This window comes from Trichomycterus rosablanca, chromosome 1 (assembly GCF_030014385.1).
Source record: "Trichomycterus rosablanca isolate fTriRos1 chromosome 1, fTriRos1.hap1, whole genome shotgun sequence".
In the NCBI taxonomy this organism is placed as follows: Eukaryota; Metazoa; Chordata; class Actinopteri; order Siluriformes; family Trichomycteridae; genus Trichomycterus; species Trichomycterus rosablanca.
Genome location: NC_085988.1, coordinates 67,178,546 through 67,198,662, shown reverse-complemented (window position 1 = coordinate 67,198,662; position 20,117 = coordinate 67,178,546). Strand labels below are relative to the sequence as shown.

The 20,117-nt window shown below is 40.8% G+C and overlaps 1 protein-coding gene across 2 annotated transcripts in view; it reads right to left on the bottom strand.

The window, feature by feature from the left end:
* Positions 1 to 20,117, bottom strand: part of exoc4 (exocyst complex component 4) — a 292,052-nt gene that overhangs the window by 18,713 nt on the left and 253,222 nt on the right. For both annotated transcript variants that reach the window (XR_010012418.1, XM_062995374.1), the window contains exons 14-16: positions 17,717 to 17,895; positions 3,253 to 3,394; positions 489 to 667 (exon numbers count right to left, since the gene is read on the bottom strand). Coding sequence is in view for 1 of the 2 variants with exons in the window: in XM_062995374.1 (XP_062851444.1) it covers positions 489 to 667; positions 3,253 to 3,394; positions 17,717 to 17,895 (500 nt within the window). In the remaining variant the exon portion in view is untranslated. The remainder of the gene's footprint in view (positions 1 to 488; positions 668 to 3,252; positions 3,395 to 17,716; positions 17,896 to 20,117) is intronic.

Sequence of the window (20,117 nt, the reverse complement as noted above, 5' to 3'; positions counted from 1 at the left end):
AGTATCGAGTGCAGAAAGTCACACAATGAGGTCTATTATTCCTCGTCTCTGTGCAGGTACTATCAACCAGCCAGCAGAGGTCGAAATTGCAGCAGTACTGAGGAAACCCTTCAGCCCTCCCACCCTCAGACACGGCCAATCATGTCTGCGTAGGCGCACAGCCGGCCGATAGCAGAGCTGTGATTAGTGCTTGCATTAGATGTGACATACCCATTGTTGTTTTGTAGCTACTGAGAATACATCAGATCAAAATAGCAAAAATATATATTTTTGTTAACATTTTAGTGATGGCTAATATCACACTTTCATTTTGACATATGTATGAATGTGTCAGAACACGCTGCCATCAGTACTACTCAACAACAGCAATCCAATAACAGGTTCATATAATGCAGGCGCACTTCTTTTCAGACATTTTACACTACAGACATCTATTGGGCTGCCATTCTCATATTAGCTTTTCCCCCTCTCACAGCTCCTAAACTTACCCTCAAAGATGTACTGGAACTTGTGCTGCTGCAGGGCAGCTGCCATCGCCTCCTCAATGCCGCTGATGTCCTTATTAAGTTTGACCACCAGGGGGTCGTAGTCCATGCTGGCGGCATTGGCCACAATGGCGTAGTTCCCCTGCTTGGCCAGCGGAATGAGATAGTGGAAGCAGTGCACCCTACAGAAGAAAAAGCAACAAATAAGAAAAAAAAAAAACAGAAGGATCCATCAGCTCACTCACTGTCGAATATAAGACACAGGAAGGCATTACTGAAAAACAGCAAATGAGGAAATTAGACTCCAAACAAAATAGCAATAGCACTTTGTGCAAAGTTCATTTTAAAAAAATGCAGATTTTTCCACAATTGTGTTCATAAAAGTTGATTAAAGGGTGAAATAATGTTGATGTTTTCACTCTGACTGCTTCTCGTTTTTATTACTTAATTGTAACATCTACTTATACCAGTAACAGCTTATCACTGTAAACTGTAACATTTGCTGCTTTTAATAGGGAGATACAATTAATATTGAGCAGAATTAAGTTCAGCCTATTTGTCCAGCCCTCCACAACAGTCCCAGTTTCTCATGTGGCCCCCTGGAAAATTTAATTGCCCCCTCTGCTCTAGATGCGGTTCTGTCCTGCTCAGAAAATGGTGTTGTAATTATGGAAAACAGGATCAATCTTTTTACATGACAAAACAAATAAGTTGGCAGAGTGTGTTTGTCCTGCTTGACTGCCATTAGCCAGTGCATGTGTATATCGGAGCGAGGGGGACGAGAAATGAGAAATCTCCATAATGACTGCCTCCAGCTATACCTTCATCAGACTTCCATAAAACAGCCCAAGTCTGTGCTGCCATTAAAAACCTATGAGTGCCACCAAAGCACAAAGCCTCCATCCTCTCCTCCCTTGGCTTAATTTACTTCTAAGCACTGTCAGGGGAAATTTGCTTGATAGGAAAAGTCAATAACGCGTGACACGAGAGAAGAGAGTTATTGTTTCCAAATCATCAAATAGGAGTTCATGAGCTAATATTACGCGGCAACAGATTTAACCATTAGGGTTTGCTGAATGCAATCATTCCTCCCTATATTTTTCCACTGCTCGTTGTAAACTGATGCTTGCCAAACCCTTCGATCGTTATCTTCCATTGTTAGCAATATTAACTTGAGTAAACTTCAAGCTCTTATGTAAAGTTGAGACAGTTTTAAATACCAAAAGATTTCTTTTGCTTTTGACTAAACAAAACTAACCCAAAGTCAGGCTGTACTTATTGCAACTCCTTTGTTCAACTATAAACCCTATTTCTGGAAACGTTGGGACATTTTGTAAGTTTGGATGTAGAAAATATAGTACTGTGATGGTATATTGTCTAAACAATTGAGGGTTAAGGACCTCGCTCAATGACCCAAGAGTGGCAGCCTGGCAGTGGGGGGGCTTGAACCGGCAACTTTTCAATTACTACTATTATATTAGGCTAGAACTGCCTAATATAAAACAATTTCACTTTTTTATTATTTAAAAGGCCAATTGTTGCAGTTTTGCAGATGAATTTTTTGTTCGTTCTTCCCTGATATAAGGCTTTAGATGCTCAACAGTCCTAGTTGCCATTACTTGCTTCTCCTCTTCAGGATCTGAACTCATTTTAAATAGGAGACAGATCTGGACTGCAGGCAGGCCAGTCACACACACACACACACACACACACACACACACACACACACACTGCCATGCTGATGTAGCAGTCTTGCTGAAATAACCTTAGACTTTCTGGGAAACTTGATGAGAGCATAAATCTCTCCTAAATGCCAATATACGCTCCTGTGTCAATAGAACCTTTACGCATATCCAAGTCACTAATTCTGTTGCCACTGATGCACCCTATACCATGACGGATGTTTTTGCACCTTTTGCTGATGGTCTGGGTGATCCGTATAGTCTAGGCATGGAGAAATCGATGTCTGAAGGCTGAAACATGGACTCTGAGATGAGCTCAGGCCCAGAGACTGGGTGGCATTTCTGCATAGAATTGATGTCTGGCTGCTGTGTTGTACTTCATACTCAGAGCGTGTGACTATAGTTATCAGAGTAGCATGACAGTTTCTCATAAGATGTCATCTGAGGTCACGCACATTCAACAGTGGTTTCTGACCTTGTCCTACATGGACTGAGATTTTTTTGGATTTCTTAAATCTTTCACAATATCATGTACGTTAGATGGCAAAAACCTGAACTACTGCAGTTTATAAATACTTACAAAATGCAATCAAGTTGGTCAGTTGTATTTTTTAGTCAAATTATGGATTGTGGATTACTCTGGGGTAATGTCTTACTCACATTTTGAGCACTAACCCTACATTACCACTGCATCATTAACAGTTCTCTTCTGCTGCTAATTTTTAATGATTCTTTACTATTTACTTACATAACACAAGCAAATGAACACTGATTCTTGTTTACTTGGTGAATAACATTTTTAAATAGAATTTTATTATTGACAATATATCACTAACACAATTTTAATGGTAAAGATCAACTGAATGGATTAATAACACTGTACAGAATACTGTGAGCTCACATTACATAATGCACGTGTGCAAGTGTAACACTGTTTACAGTGTGACATTGGGCTACATAAAAATGTCAACGCAGTGTCAGTGGACAACCCTCAAAGACTAAAGGCAATAACTATTCCCTCATCTTAGTTTTATAAGCACAGGGCAAAGTTTATTGGTTAGGTAAGGAGTACGGGTCGAACCTACCTGACTTCCAGGTGCAGCACTAGCAGGCAGCGATCAGCGATATCCTGGAAGGACCTGGCAAGGTCAGAAAGAGTCTGCAGGATGTGCTCTCGACTGCGAGCGCTCTCACTGCTCACCTGCACATCAGAGCCTGGAGACAAATCTGCATAAACACACACAAATACACTCAGCTTTAACTTTAACACCAATGCTAATAAAGTACACAGTGAATTAAGAAAGTATTCAGACCCCTCAACTTCAAGCATTCATTATTGTGCTGTGGACAGTTGTAGCATAGAGGCCAAGGAACTGGAGTAGTAATCAGAAGGCTGCTGGTTCAAACCCCACCATGGCCAGGTTGGCAATGTTGGGCCTTTGAGCAAGACCCTTAACACTCATTCTCTCCACACTGGAATTCTGGGATTCAGAGACTTGTCTTAAAGCCACTCTAGTGTTGTTTTGATTGTATGCTTCAGGTCACTGTCATGTTGAACAGTAAACCTTTCCCACAATATGTTTTCATTTATGATTTTCAATTAAATCCCTGTAATTCGTACCAGAGTACCATTCCCTGCTGCTGAGAAACACCCTCATATCATTACGCTTCCACTACAACTGCCCAATTTGGCTGGATGGCCAGTTCTAGGAAGGTTCATGGTTGTGCCATTTTAAAATTACTGATGCCACTGAGAACACTTATAGATTTGTATTGTCACACTCTGATTGCACAGATTCACAGACAGCTTATTGAACAAGTTTTGCCTGCACGCCCAATGATGGTGCTTTAGATGCTGGACAGGAGTTAGCATGGTCATTTTCACTGGCCAGTGACTAGGCAGCCCCATACACAGAAGTGTGTTGTGTGTACTGACACATTCACTTCAGCACCAGTATTAAAATGATCTGCAAATATTAAAATGATTGCAAATTTCCCCATTGTGGGATTAATAAAGGATATCTTATCTTATCTGCAATTTGGGCCACAGTGGCCTTTCTGTCAGTCCGTAAAAGATGCCACAGCCTTCATGTTCTCTGGCATCAATAAGTCTTGACCACCCAAAACCTTTTAATGAATCATGGCTCGTCTCTGATCCTAACAACTTTTGCAGATGCAAAAACAACTTTGCCCTTAAGTCACTCAGGTCTTTATTGCTGCCCATATCTGCAGTATTCCATCAGCTCTACATTTAATATATACTAAAGTTTTATAGTCCTAAAGTTTTAACACATCAGTGCTTATTTAAACACACACCCTCTGACTTAAGGCCTTACACACTACATGCACCAGATACATTAAGCAGTTTCTTAAAACGCTGGCTGGCCTTGGTGTGACAGGAATAGATGAATGTCCTCACATTGTGCACTGTGTGTGTAAATCGATGGGCATAAATTAAACTAGAGAAGATCAAAAGTGGAGAGACTTTGACACCACTGCTCAAATAGGAGTGGTGTGTGCATACGGGTGCCAAATGACTACTAATACATAACTATATGTGTGTGCACGTGTGCATGTGCGATAGATCAATGACATGGAAGAGATGGCGATGGGAATTGACTGCCAGAAACTCTCTGCAGGATCTCTTTGACCTTTTGAAGGTCTCGTTTTCACTCTATTACATTTATTAGACACACAGGCTGCAAAAGAGTAAAAGACATAGAGTGGACAGATCAGAAAATACAGCATCGCCTTTGCTAACCACCTAAAGGACTAAACAGATTTAGGAGAAAATTTGATCTCAGTTAGCCAGCCAAGTGACTTTTACTAGAATTAGTAATGTAATTCCAATTTACTTTGATTTTATCAACTACTTTTACACTGGGCACAGGTCAGGACACCCTGGACAGGGTGCTAATCCATTGCAGGGCTCCAACCATCTCCCTCTTAGACATAGTCAATCATGTCCATGTAGATGCCTGGCTATTTGACTGTGGGTAACTATGGGTATTTGTCTTCGGGTAACTGAGGGTATTTATTTGTGGGTAACTGTGGGTATTTATTTGTGGGTAACTGTGGGTATTTGGCTTTGGGTAACTGTGGGTATTTGGCTTTGGGTAACTGTGGGTGTTTGGCTTTGGGTAACTGTGGGTATCTGGCTGTGGGTAACTGGGTATCTGGCTGTCGGTAACTAAGTATCTGGCTGTGGGTAACTGTAGGTATCTAGCTTTGAGTCACTGTGGGTATCTGGCTTTGGGTAACTGTGGGTGTTTGGCTTTAAGTAACTGTGGGTATCTGGCTTTGGGTAACTGTGGGTATTTGGCTTTGGGTAACTGTGGGTATTTGGCTTTGGGTAACTGTGGGTGTTTGGCTTTGGGTAACTGTGGGTATCTGGCTGTGGGTAACTGGGTATCTGGCTGTCGGTAACTAAGTATCTGGCTGTGGGTAACTGTAGGTATCTAGCTTTGAGTCACTGTGGGTATCTGGCTTTGGGTAACTGTGGGTGTTTGGCTTTAAGTAACTGTGGGTATCTGGCTTTGGGTAACTGTGGGTGGCTTTGGGTAACTGTGGGTGTATGGCTTTAAGTAACTGTGGGTATCTGGCTTTGGGTAACTGTAGGTGTTTGGCTTTGGGTAACTGTAGGTGTTTGGCTTTGGGTAACTGTAGGTGTTTGGCTTTGGGTAACTGTGGGTATCTGACTGTGGGTAACTGTAGGTGTTTGGCTTTGGGTAACTGTGGGTATCTGGCTGAGGGTAACTGAGTATCTGGCTGTGGGTAACTCTGAGTATATGGCTAAGTGTAACTGTGGGTATCTTACTGTGGATACTGTGGGTTAGGATATTGATTTTATAGATCAGGGTTTAACTGGTTTGTAGGTAATGAGACTGGGTAGCCTGAAAGCTTAGCTTATAACTTAGATCTAACATACACTATAGGGCCAAAATAATGTGGACACCATCCAGCACCACATACAGGTGTTTCAGCCACACCAGTTTTAAACAAACAGGTATAAAATTTTATAGGTATAAAATCCTATTAAGTACATTATATACCTCCAACTATATATCAACAACATAGGAAAGGCATTTTCCTGTCTAGCATATTGTGCCCTGTACACACAGCAAGGTTCATAAAAACATAATTGGACGGGTTTGTTGGGGAGAAACCAAACTCAACACCTTTGGGAAGAATAAAAATGCTGAATGTGTGCCATCTCGTCCTGCTTGAATGTTCACACAGTCCAAATTTGTTAAAAATGCTTCAACTTCATATACAGTGCATCACAAAAGTGAGTACACCCCTCACATTTCTGCAGATATTTAAGTATATCTTTTCATGGGACAACACTGACAAAATGACACTTTGACACAATGAAAAGTAGTCTGTGTGCAGCTTATATAACAGTGTAAATTTATTCCTCCCTCAAAATAACTCAATATAAAGCCATTAATGTCTAAACCACCGGCAACAAAAGTGAGTACACCCCAAAGAGACTACACCCCGAAATGTCCAAATTGAGCACTGCTTGTCATTTTCCCTCCAAAATGTCATGTGACTCGTTATTGTTACTAGGTCTCAGGTGTGCATAGGGAGCAGGTGTGTTCAATTTAGTAGTACAGCTCTCACACTCTCTCATACTGGTCACTGAAAGTTCCAACATGGCACCTCATGGCAAAGAACTCTCTGAGGATCTTAAAAGACGAATTGCTGCGCTACATGAAGATGGCCAAGGCTACAAGAAGATTGCCAACACCCTGAAACTGAGCTGCAGCACAGTGGCCAAGATCATCCAGCGTTTTAAAAGAGCAGGGTCCACTCAGAACAGACCTCGCGTTGGTCGTCCAAAGAAGCTGAGTGCATGTGCTCAGCGTCACATCCAACTGCTGTCTTTGAAAGATAGGCGCAGGAGTGCTGTCAGCATTGCTGCAGAGATTGAAAAGGTGGGGGGTCAGCCTGTCAGTGCTCAGACCATACGCCGCACACTACATCAAATTGGTCTGCATGGCTGTCACCCCAGAAGGAAGCCTCTTCTGAAGTCTCTACACAAGAAAGCCCGCAAACAGTTTGCTGAAGACATGTCAACAGAGGACATGGATTACTGGAACCATGTCCTATGGTCTGATGAGACCAAGATTAATTTGTTTGGTTCAGATGGTCTCAAGCATGTGTGGCGGCAATCAGGTGAGGAGTACATTTCATTGAGGGACACATGAACTCCAATATGTACTGTGAAATACTGAAGCAGAGCATGATCCCCTCCCTCCGGAAACTGGGTCGCAGGGCAGTGTTCCAGCATGATAATGACCCCAAACACACCTCTAAGACGACCACTGCTTTATTGAAGGGGCTGAGGGTACAGGTGATGGACTGGCCAAGCATGTCTCCAGACCTAAACCCAATAGAACATCTTTGGGGCATCCTCAAGCGGAAGGTGGAGGAGCGCAAAGTCTCGAATATCCGCCAGCTCCATGATGTCGTCATGGAGGAGTGGAAAAGCATTCCAGTGGCAACCTGTGAAGCTCTGGTAAACTCCATGCCCAGGAGAGTTAAGGCAGTTCTGGGAAATAATGGTGGCCACACAAAATATTGACACTTCAGGAACTTTCACTAAGGGGTGTACTCACTTTTGTTGCCGGTGGTTTAGACATTAATGGCTGTACATTGAGTTATTTTAAGGGAAGAATAAATTTACACTGTTATATAAGCTGCACACAGACTACTTTTCATTGTGTCAAAGTGTCATTTTGTCAGTGTTGTCCCATGAAAAGATATACTTAAATATCTGCAGAAATGTGAGGGGTGTACTCACTTTTGTGATACACTGTATATGCCCATGGTTTTGGAATAAAATTTACAAAAAGTTCAAGGACAGGCGTCCACATACTTTAGGCCATAATGTGTAGATGAAATAATAAATGAAGGAATGAACCAAATAACCTTACTAGAGGGGTTTTTTATTTAGTGTGGAGTAAAGTGAGAATCCACACACAGACACTCGTCAGACAGACAGGCGGAGATGAAGAGTAAAGATTTGCGTCTGTGTCTGTTCCTTTAGCAGTTAATTAAAAAGCTCTATATAAGCAAACTTATAGACAGATAAGACTCAGCTTGACAGGTTCGATTAAAATATGAGTGATGAAAAGCAAATATCATAAGGGTGACTATGAGGTTAAATCAATCCACTTTCTCATTTGGGATGAAGTTTTAATCCTAGAATACACAGGAGGAGGCTTTATCAGAGTTAGTTCATAACACCACTGCAGCTTTCTTTTGTTTCCAAGACAGACAGTCCATAATAAGTCTATTATAAATTATAAACAAAAGCATATTGCAATTTTACCACACACACACTCCTTACTATTAGAGCAGCATGACAAATGGGCAGATAGGTCCAACATTTATATTATTCTATTTTTGCATTTGCCCTCTTTTTTCTTCCAATCTAGTCTTAACTAATTCCCAGATTGTAGCTTCCTCTACAATCTAAAGCAGATCATAATAATATAACACATCACAATATGCACACAGTCGCTGGTAACTTCTTTTCTTCTGCCAGAGATGGAGTCTCACAGAGAGCAGTATCGCATATGGATTATCACACACTGCTATAAATAAATCAACCATCCCTCGTGCAGGAGAAGTGAGAAACAAATCCGACCTTACATTCTCTCCAGAATGGTCAATTGGGATTAGAACACAAGAACTAGAGATCTCACAGTGTTGGGCTAAGTTAGTTGATATGTATGCAATTTTAAGCAAGGATTTTCCATCCTGTGCATGTAATCTGTTGCCATTAGCAAAGTCTCCTCAGTATTTATAAAATTAAAAAAAGTAACATTTGATGACACTACAAAACTGGCAGGAAATCGAACCAGGCAGCTCAAAACAATGCCATGTCTAATCACAATTAGATATACTATATGGCCAAAAGTATTTGGACACCTGACCATGAACCTGTTGTACATCCCATTTCAAAAACAAAAGGAGTGACCTCTATGTGATCTTTTTAGCTATAACAACAGTCACTCTTTTTAGAAGGCTTCTCACAAGACTTTGAAGTATGTCAGTGGGAATTTGTGCCCATTCAGTCAAAAGAGCATTTGTATGGCTGGCCACTGACGTTGTTCAAAAAATCGTCAATTGATGTTCCAGTTCATTCCAAAGCTGTTCAGTGAGGCTGAGGTTAGGACTCTTTAAACCAAGCCTTTCTTTATGTCATTATAGACCTTGCTTTATGGACAGTCATGCTTGAAGAGAAAAGAGCCTTCCCTAAACTGTTTCTTAATAAGTTGGAAGCACATAATAATAATATTTAAACCTTTTAACGCTGGATGCCCTTCCTGACACAAACCATCCTTATTATTATCCGAGCTTGGGACCACACCAAAAGTCTAGGCTGTTCGGCCATCCTTCCTTTCCCCTTCCTCCCAGGACATAGCCAATCATGTCTACGTAGACGACTAAAAGAAAAATCGTAGGTTTTAAGTCAAGTTTAGAATGCAGTATCCATGTTCTTGCTTATCACAGTTCGCTGCTCAGACGATCTGGAATGCAGCCACACGCTCAGCATCAAAAGCAAAACTATCTGGAAATAAATAAAACCAACTGCTGATTAACTCTGAACCATGGGTTAGATAGTTTGAGCTTGAAAGTGTGAAGATGTGCAGTATGCAAGGCTGTGTGTGTGTGTGCGTATGTGTGTGTGCGCGAGTGGTATAGCTAGTAAACCAGATCTCTTCTAAGAATTCTTTGATCTAGCAGCATAATTGACCGGACCCCGCTTTCAGCTTGTATATTAATATAGACTTGTGTGGACGTATTCACCGTGTGTGTGTGTGTGTGTGTGGGTATCATTACACACACTGGTGTGTGGGCAGCTACGGTTGTGCTTTTAAAAGACAGTGTGCGCTTTCTCTCCTGCTGGGAGATCAGGGAGCAAGGGCTCCTGCCTGTCCTTTTTCCCTTAGCTTCAAACATTCTGCCCGCTTTAATGATGAGATCAAGCTTAAGCAGCATGGGGTCGCCAATTTAGAGTGGTGAACACAACAGCAGTCCCAACTGACTGGCACATCTGTCCCCTCTTGCTTCTTTTTAAGTTATAGCCTTTTTGGTGTTGGTGGACGTGTGTGTGTGTTTTAATTATTTTGAAATATAGCTGACCGAAGCATCTGCTTGATGCCATCTGTGGGAAGCAGGCTGTCAGAAAGAGAGTAGACGAGTGTTAAAATGTAACAAAAGAAAGTAAGTAGAAAATTGGGCGCTCACGTGGCGCAGTGGCCTTTTCCGTTAGCCAACCAGCTTTGAGATCCAGGTTTGAATCTATACAGACATGATTGGCTCGGTCTTGGTGGGGGAGGGGCAATTTGCCCAGTCCAGGAAATTCCTGTGTTTCCCAGCGACTCTGACTAGGATCAGCCATAACATTAAAACCACCTCCTTGTTTCTACACTCACTGTCCATTTTATCAGCTCCACTTACCATATAGGAGCCCTTTGTAGTTCTACAATTACTGACTGTAGTCCGTCTGTTTCTCTGCATGCTTTTTTAAGCTGCTTTCACCCTGTTCTTCAATGGCCAGGACCCCCCAGGACCACCACAGAGTAGGTATTATTTGGGTGGTGGATCATTCTCAGCACTGCAGTGACAATGACATGGTGGTGGTGTGTTAGTGTGTGATGTGCTGGTATGAGTGGATCAGAGGAGTTTTTAAATACCATGTCCACTCACTCTCCACTCTATTAGATACTCCTACCTAGTTGGTCCACCTTGTAGATGTAAAGTCAGAGACGATCGCTCATCTATTTTTACTGTTTGAGTTGGTCATCTTAGAGACCTTCATCAGTGGTCACAGGACGCTGCTCACAGGGCGCTGTTGGCTGGATATATTTTTGGTTGGTGGACTATTCTCAGTCCTGCAGTGACAGTAAGGTGTTTAAAAACTCCATCGACATTGCTGTGTCTTATCCACTCATACCAGCACAACACACACTAACACACCACCACCATGTCAGTGTCACTGCAGTGCTTAGAATGATCCACCACCTAAATAATACCTACTCTGTAGTGGTCCTGTGGGGGTCCTGACCATTGACAGGGTGAAAGCAGGTTAAAAAAGTATGTAGAGAAACAGATGGACTACAGTCAGTAATTGTAGAACTACAAGGTGCGTCTATATGGTAAGTGGAGCTGATAAAATTGACAGTGAGTCTAGAAACAGGGAGGTGGTTTTAATGTTAGGGCTGATCAGTGTAAATGATACCCAGCCTTTACTACATTAAATTAATTTTGAGTCTGAACACGGCTGAAGAGAATAAATCTCCATACACGTAATACAGTAAGCCAGAGGGTAAAAAAAGTACAAGACTCCCTGAGACGGAGGACTAAAGTACTGAAAACAAGGCTTAACCAAAAAAATAAAATTCAGGCTAATTCCTAAAGGAGACGGAGAGATGGATAGAAGAAAAGAAGAAAGGATGAGTGAGAGATACGCTTATGAATTATGCATGAAATCATCTATGATGCTGATTATTCATTCACATTATCAGCAGTAACATCTGCATAGGGAAAGCGCAGCTCTGCTGGCTCATAACCTCTGACCTCCAACAGGTCTCTACGGCTACAACTCAGTGACTTAGCCTGCAGGAAAGTGAGAAGAGAAGAAGAAAGTGAAAGTCAGAAAACTAAGTGAGAGAGTGTTAAGGTTAAAACACAAGAAGTGTGTGCTTGTGTGGCTGAGCTTTTGCATGCATTATCTTTATAGGTACAATGCAGATCTCTACTTGCATGTCTCCATGTTTAAAAAAGAGCAAGAGCAAGAGCACTGATGATTCAGTGCTGCATTTGTTTAGCAGTAAAAAAAAGGTTCTCCAGAGATCCATGTACAACACAAGTTGTTCTTAATTAGGGCAGAAAGGGGCAGTGCTAAAACCATTAAGGGGAAAAACTATCCACATAGAATAAAGCTAATTTACATCCTAGACATCACTGATGAGCACAATGATTAGTATTTTGAAGATTAGACTATCCGAGACTATCTTCAAAAAGTTTCAGCACTTTTAAACTCTTTATTAAGAATTTTAAAAACAAAATACATCACTTTTCTACATAGTCGCCCTCTGATGGAGTTTTCCCAGCAACGTACCAACTTGTTAATGCCATCAGCAAAAAATGTTTTTGGTTGAGCCACTGATGCACCGCTGCTTTCACATCATCATCACATTAAAAACTTCTTCTCCTTAAAGGTGGTAATCAGATGGCGCTAAATCCGGACTATAAGCTCTCTCTCTGTCTCTCAGACACGACCAATAAAAAGGTGGAAATCCGATGCCGCTAAATCCGGACTACAAGCTCTCTCTCAGTCTCTTAGACACGACCAATAAAAAGGTGGAAATCGGATGGAGCTAAATCTGGACTACAAGCTCTCTCTCAGTCTCTCAGACACGACCAATTATTACTCATCCCACCCTCACTGTTTCCAACCAAAATATAAAAGTGTGGAAACTGTTTGAGGATCCCTCGTATTTGGGGTGCTCAGGTGGCGCAGTGGTCTATTACACTACACCACCACTGCTGAGATTTGAACACAGAGTTCTGCTGTGCTATTTGGCTGGTGGGGTGTCTACAAAGACATGATTGGCTACAAAGGATTGGATGGATTGGATGCCCTGTCCAGAGTATTCCTGCTAGTATTCCCCAGTGGAACCAAAACAGCCGTGACCCTGATATACACACGATATGACAAGACATGAAAATAATATAAGATAATATTTGTAAATTCTGGGTGCTATTTTAGACTTTATCATTTTAGAAATAACACAAAATATCTTCACATGTTCTAAGATACCACATTTCATTTTTGTCAAATTCAGAGATCCTGTATTAAACTTTATTCGATTACCGAATATTGAAGTCTATATTAAAGATATATGTAAATAAAATCTATTTTAACTGGTTGCCAACTTCCCAAGTTACCTACCATTGTGATGTCACTAATCGCATTCTGAGATGATGGAGGAATGTTCAATACCAAGAAACATGGGCTTCTGGCTGTGACTCATCATGTAGGACAGTAAAAGTAAAAGGAATCCTTTCACTGTGGTGTCTATAAAGCAACTGGACTGGGTAGTAGACTTATAGTCAGGCAACAAGGCCAAGTAAATGTCATCAAGGATTGAGGGACCCCAGTGGATCTGGGGATGGTCCATCTCTCACCATCTTACATTGCTGTAATAGGAGCTATACCCCAATCATATGTAAAAGGCACACACGGCCATTGTAATTAATGGTCATTGTGATTTGCATATGGACCTGATCACCGGTTTCATTGCGGTGATCAGTCGTTATGCAAATCATCTGCATATATTTCGGAATTACAGTACTGCGACAGTATATTGTCTAAGTAATTGGGACCCAACAGTGACAACCTGGAAGTGGTGGCGCTTGAACCAGCAACCTTTTGATTACTAGTCCAATAACTTAACCACTAGGCTACAACTGCCCTTTATTTAGCAGATGTTCTTATTCAGAGCGACTTACAGAAGAGCTTCCATGGTAAACATTTCCTTACTCTAGTTTAAGTAGTTAGTTAAGACAACAGTCCAAGAATACAAATCTGCTGAAACTCTGTTAGAACAAAACATTTTTTTTTAAATAAGATGCCATAGAAGGTTAGTAAGTGCATGTTATTGTTTTGGCTTAATAATAATAATAATAAGTGCTTAATAAAGAGCTGGGTCTATAATCGTCTTTTGAAGACAGTGAAAGACTCAGATGTATGAAAGATACAAAAATTGAACATGAGATAATTGGACATCCCATTCCAAAACCTATTTAGCAATATTTAGCATTTAGCAATACAATTTTTTTATTATTGTTGTTTTTTTAGTGCTAGGATATTTTCCACCATCAGCAGGGGTCTGTATACAGAAACAAATAAATATTGTACTGGTATATACAGTATATTGTAGTGGTGTTTTCTCCAGAACCAAAAGCTGCTATTGCAAACAATCAGATTGCTGTCAGAAAATAGCAGTTTTTACTGAACGAAGAGTCCCCTGGACAGAAGGTTCTTTTTCCCTGAGATTTGGCATTCAACACATACACACAAACACACAACAGTTCCAACACACCAAAGTGGCCACAGGTGAGTGAATACTGCCACTCAAGTGGTCCAATATTTTTCCCAGACAAGAGCTCTTCTCTGCCTATCTCAGTTTCACTCTCTCTCCGTTTTATATCTCTCTCTCATTCAAGGTCACTTGAGAGGAAAAAAGCCTTTTCCTCGTCTGCTGCGCTCCAAAGTGAGCATGGAGAAGCTCCTTAATCTTGCCCACATTACACTGGCAAACGTGTATGAGTCTGCAAGACAAGGTGGCAGGAAAATGACTTGTTCATACCTGACTGGTTCCGTAATATAAAATCCAATTTGGGTAGGGAGTGTCGTCGGGTGGGGGACAGGGGAGTGGGCTTTAGGAGGGAAGATAAGGGTTTCCGTCAGCGACGGGCCCATCAGCTCTGCAAACACTAAATAATGAACAATACTGAGGCTGTCCCGTCATGATAAAACACTCCATTACTGGCAGTGTGCAGAATTAATGATAATTATGCCACGTCCTCTGTGCTGCTCTTATTGAATTTTTATCTATCTCTGGAGCAAGGCTGAAACAGTCTTTGCACTCAAGAAAGAAAGAAAAAAATAATAGTTTTATTTGTATTTTTTAAAAAGTTATTTTGCCAGTTTCAGGACCAGTAAGACGCTGTGATGATGTGAGCTGAGTAGAAGCAGACTGTCTGCATGAGTAATCTTTAAGAGGGAATCGGCAATGTCACTCTGGAGCACTGAAGCATTTAACGGTCTGAATAATGCTTGGAAGTATCAGATAATCACTAGCAGTAATTAACTGTAGAGTCCAATAAGTGAAGCTACCCATAAAGAATCAAACTAAAACTGAAGCCTGAAGGGAGGATGGGTGTTTCGACAGGAGTACAACCTCAAACAAAAAGCTAAAATAACTCAAATGCTTGGATGGCCTAGTCAATCTTCTGACTTTAATCCTATTTAAAATCTATAAATGATTTCAAGTGACATACAACCGAGTCCATCAGAGAGACTCTTGTGTGACCACCTCTCTGAAGGAAGCAAAAATGATTTGCCACTGAAATCTGAACCACAACGCTGCAAAAAGCAGAATATTTCTTTCTAAAATGTCTCAAAGCTATACTTGCCAACAACAGCTTTACAACCAGGGAGGCACGGTGGCTCGGTGGGTAGCAATGTCGCCTTACAGCAAGAAGGTCCTGGGTTCAATCCCCAGGCAGAGCGATCTGGGTCCTTTCTGTGTGGAGTTCTCCCCGTGTCTGCGTGGGTTTCCTCCGGGAGCTCCGGTTTTCTCCACAGTCCAAATACATGCAGTCAGGTTAATTGGAGACACTGAATTGCCCCCTAAAGGTGAATGGTTGTGTGTATGTGTGTCTGCCCTGCGATGGACTGGCGCCCCGTCCAGGGTGTTACTGTGTGCCTTGCGCCCATTGAAAAGCTGGGATAGGCTCCAGCACCCCCCCCACAACCCTAATGGGATAAGCGGTTAAGAAAGTGAGTGAGTGAGCTTTACAACCAACGTCCAATGTTATGCACTTGCAGCCACTGAATACATTCTTTCCTATCAATTTCTCTTCCTTACTATTTTATTTGATGTGTTTTCTCCCTTTTTCTCCTAATTTAGCATAGTTAATTAGTCTTTCGCTGCTGGGTCCGAGAAAAGTATATTTGCCTGACCTCCTCTTTGCCCGTACTTCGGTGGATTCAAACGTGAGCCCAGTTTCACGCACGAAGAGTCACACGGTTATCGCCACGTTCCTCCACCTCTGTACAGGCTACCAACTAGGGTCCTTAAACAACGTTGAAGACCCAGCCCCCTTTTTAGTCCAGTGTTTTCACACCTAGCAGACTAGTGGTCAATTTTGTCTGGTGCAGGCACTGCCAATTGTGATTTCTTCAACCAAAATTGTGTGGCTAGCAAGACCCTGTAATGAATTAATGAATTCATTCATTGTCTGTTTTACCACCACTTTATCCTACTCAGGATCGCAGTGGGTCCAATTTACTGGGCAAAAGGCACACAGTAACACCCTGGACAGGTCGCCAGTCCATCACAGGGCAAACACACATACACACATTCACACACACATTCAAACCTAGGGCAATCTAGTATGTCCAACTAATTGACTGCATGTCTTTGGACTGTGGGAGGAAACCGGAACACCCAGAGGAAACCCACACAGACATGGGGAGAACATGAAAACTCCACACAGAAAGGACCCGGACCACTCAAACTGGAAATCAAACCCAGGACCTTCTTGCTGTGAAATGACAGTGCTACCCACTGAGCCACCGTGCCGCCCACTGTAAATCAAAACCCCTAAAATATTTAAAAACATATTTAAAACATTTAAAGTACAAAACTTTTAAGCTTGTAAAACTCTAGCAGGTACCTCACTAATGGTTGATTTAAAAATAAAATGTGATGTAACTACAGCTTAGCTGAAAGCATGTTAAGCACTTATTCATATGGAGAGCTCCACTTTTCTCCAGCTTGTGCATTTTATCCCATTTGTTTTGGAATTGCTTTTCAAAGTTCTTCATAACGGCTCTGTGTGGCAAAGTACAGAAACTTTTCTGTGCCGTCAGGCTCTATATTGTCAATGATTATTTCAGACAAGCTGCAGAGAGGGCTGAGCTTAAAACATACAACATTTTCCACTATTAACTATTTAACTGTAGTTAAAATAACATATTTGTAACACCTAGTGTTTTGTGTGGTGAACTGCGCCGTGTAGTTTGGTTGTTTATTGGGATTTTAACCTCATGTTTTACACTTTGGTTACATTCATGACAGGAACGGTAGTTACTCATTACACAAGTTTCTTCAGTTCACAAGGTTATATCAAACACAGTCATGGACAATTTTTGTATCTCCAGTTCACCTAACTTGCACGTCTTTGGACTGTGGGAGGAAACCGGAGCTGCCGGAGGAAACCCACGCAGACACGGGGAGAACATGCAAACTCCACACAGAAAGGACCCAGAGCGCCCCACCTGGGGATTAAACCCAGGACCTTCTTGCTGTGAGGCGACAGTGCTACCCACCGAGCCACCATGCCGCCTAGTTTGTTCTATGTTGTGCGCATTAATAATAAAAGAAGGATTTGGGACATATCAGAATTTTTGTGCAGAGCTGATTTAATATTTGAATGCATTCAATTACTATCTAGATCCATCTTTTTTGACTAACCCCAATATACAATAAGATAAAAGCAGAAGGAATTCTAATCTGGCTGTTTATTTTAAGCCTCATTGCTGTATATTGAATATGAATCACATAAAGACTTAAAGACACATATGAGAAAAAAAGATCAGTCACTTTGGCCACTTATACCTGCAGTAAGAATGTAGCCAACATGACTAAAGTTGAGTGTAGAAAATAAACTTCAGCTGTCAGCCAGTATTTGTACCTGTGCAACAAAAAACAGAACTCACAAAGAGAGACTTACTGGAGATTAGAGTTAAGTTGGACAAGAAGCCTTTAAGGGAAGTAGCTAGCCACTCCATGCTCTCCTGCAGATTAGCCAGTGCCTTCAGGTCGCTGACGTCCCGAAGAATCTCACTGGGAGGGATCAGCTTGTCTCCCAAATTCCCTGTCAGAACCTCTGATTCCTTAGCAAAAGCCACTCTAAAAAGAATTAATAGAGAGATAGAAATTATGTTAATTATAAACTGCCTTAAATAACTTAAATGATCTAATATAAGTGACATCTTTTAAACTTTTATCATCCTTAAACAAAAGAAAACATCCATTATAACGCATTAACATGAGGTTTAAAGATCTCGGAAAGAACCATTAATAACCATAATTATAATCATCATCATCAAAGCATTGAATTGTTAGTGGTATAAGGTAAAAGTTATGCACGGAAAAAATAAATGAATAAAAATTTGAGGTAAGTGAATGAAAAGATAACAAAGGCAATCAAAAAAAAAGAAAAGAAAAGCAAGGGCAAAAAGGCAAAATTAAATTAAATTAAACCAAACATGAAATAAAAGAACACTATAGAAAAGAAAGAAAAAGGAGAAAAGACCAAATTAAAATAGATAAAAGGCAAAAAATTAAGAGAGAAGAAAATTAGAAGAAAAAGTGAAAGGAAAGAGAACAAAGTTAAACAAAGAAATACAGTAGAAGAGATGAGAAAAGGAAAGAATATATGAGAAAATTACACAAAAGGTAAGTCAAGCAAAGTAAATAAAATGAACCAAATAGAAAAGGAAAGAAATAAGTCAATTAAAAATAAAGGAAATAAAAGCTAATAAGAAAAGAAAGAAAAAATATTTTTTTTATTGGAAATAAATGTCAAAGAGAATGAAAAAGGATGAAATGAGGGATCAAGAAAAATAACAAAAGTAGAAGAAAGGAACAATAAGGGTGGGTAAAATATTAAGAAATAAAGAAAAAGTAAAAGGAAAGACTATGGTAACATCCTCCTTTAAACATCATGAATGACTTCATACCACATATGGTGCATATTAAAAAGCAACATTAGAAATTGAAGAAAAAAAGCTGGATGTATTTTTTTAGTCCTAGAGGCACCAAGATTTCTGAAAAAACAAGGTGACCTAAACGACTGTTAGCTTTTTAAAGAACAGAATCTTTATTTCCTCAGTAAATCTGCTTCCACTGGTCTGTGATAAATGTGGTCAGTAAAGTCACCAGTTGGGGGAAAATGAGGACACGAGGTAAGAAACATGGATTGAATAAAGGCTTTAGTAATGGCCTCTTTATGGTTTTGGATAGGGGGAGCCTTTTTCCCTGGTTTGCTGATGAAACTGTCACAAGCGTTTAAATAATAAAGCCCTTCTGCTCGTGCTCTGTACTTGGCATCAACAAGACAGAAAGATTGGGTTTGTTATCCACATAGCCGGTTCATTTCATTTCTCAACAGCTGTGGGCCTTTAGGATCAACGGAGCATTTCTAAAGCCCTTTTGATTCAAGAATGGACCATGACACCATCTCTCCATCCATTCTGGGTTCTTATTTATTTATTAATTTATTTATTAGGATTTTAACGTCATGTTTTACACACTTTGGTTGCATTCATGACAGAAATGGCAGTTACTGGTTACACAAGATTCATCAGTTCAAGTTTAATGTCAAACACAGTCCTGGACAATTTTGTATCTCCAATTCACCTCACTTGCACATCTTTGGACTGTGGGAGAAAACCGATGCTCCCGGAGGAAACCCACACAGACACACAAAGAACATGCAAACTCCACACAGAATGGACCTGGACGGCCCCACCTGGGGATCAAACCCAGGACCTTCTTGCTTTGAGGCGACAGTGATACCCACTGAGCCACAGTGCCACCCTTCTGGGTTCTTAAAAGATTCTGACGAATGGAACAACAATCACTGCATGATCAAACCCACAAATTAATTAATTTTGTTAGAAGGCGGTGAGAAAAACAATTGCTTTGTTAAAGATCGCCCCATTGTTGCATTTTAGTCCTAATGAATGCTTTTAGTTCAATAAACAAAACCTAGTACACTCAGAGAGCAAATTCTACTGTAACAATCGGGGGGTCAGCACCCCTAAAGTCTCATCTTCATTAAGGTTGCAGTAGTGCAAACCAGAGAAGGCACTGTATGTTAATGTAAGTAACTATCTAGCTTGTTTAATACACTTTATTTCTTTCTGAGTTTCTGAATTGGATTGTCCAACTGCATATTGATAAATGCTAACATCAGCTAGTTTCAAAGTTTAGCCTGAAGTTATAGTTTGGCTAAGCAACAACCCCACAAATCTTTTAATTTTACCTCTTTTTGAGGGGTCCAAGTATTAATTAGGAGGGTCAGACCCCCACCCCCCAATCTCCCCACCATGATTCAATCAATGACA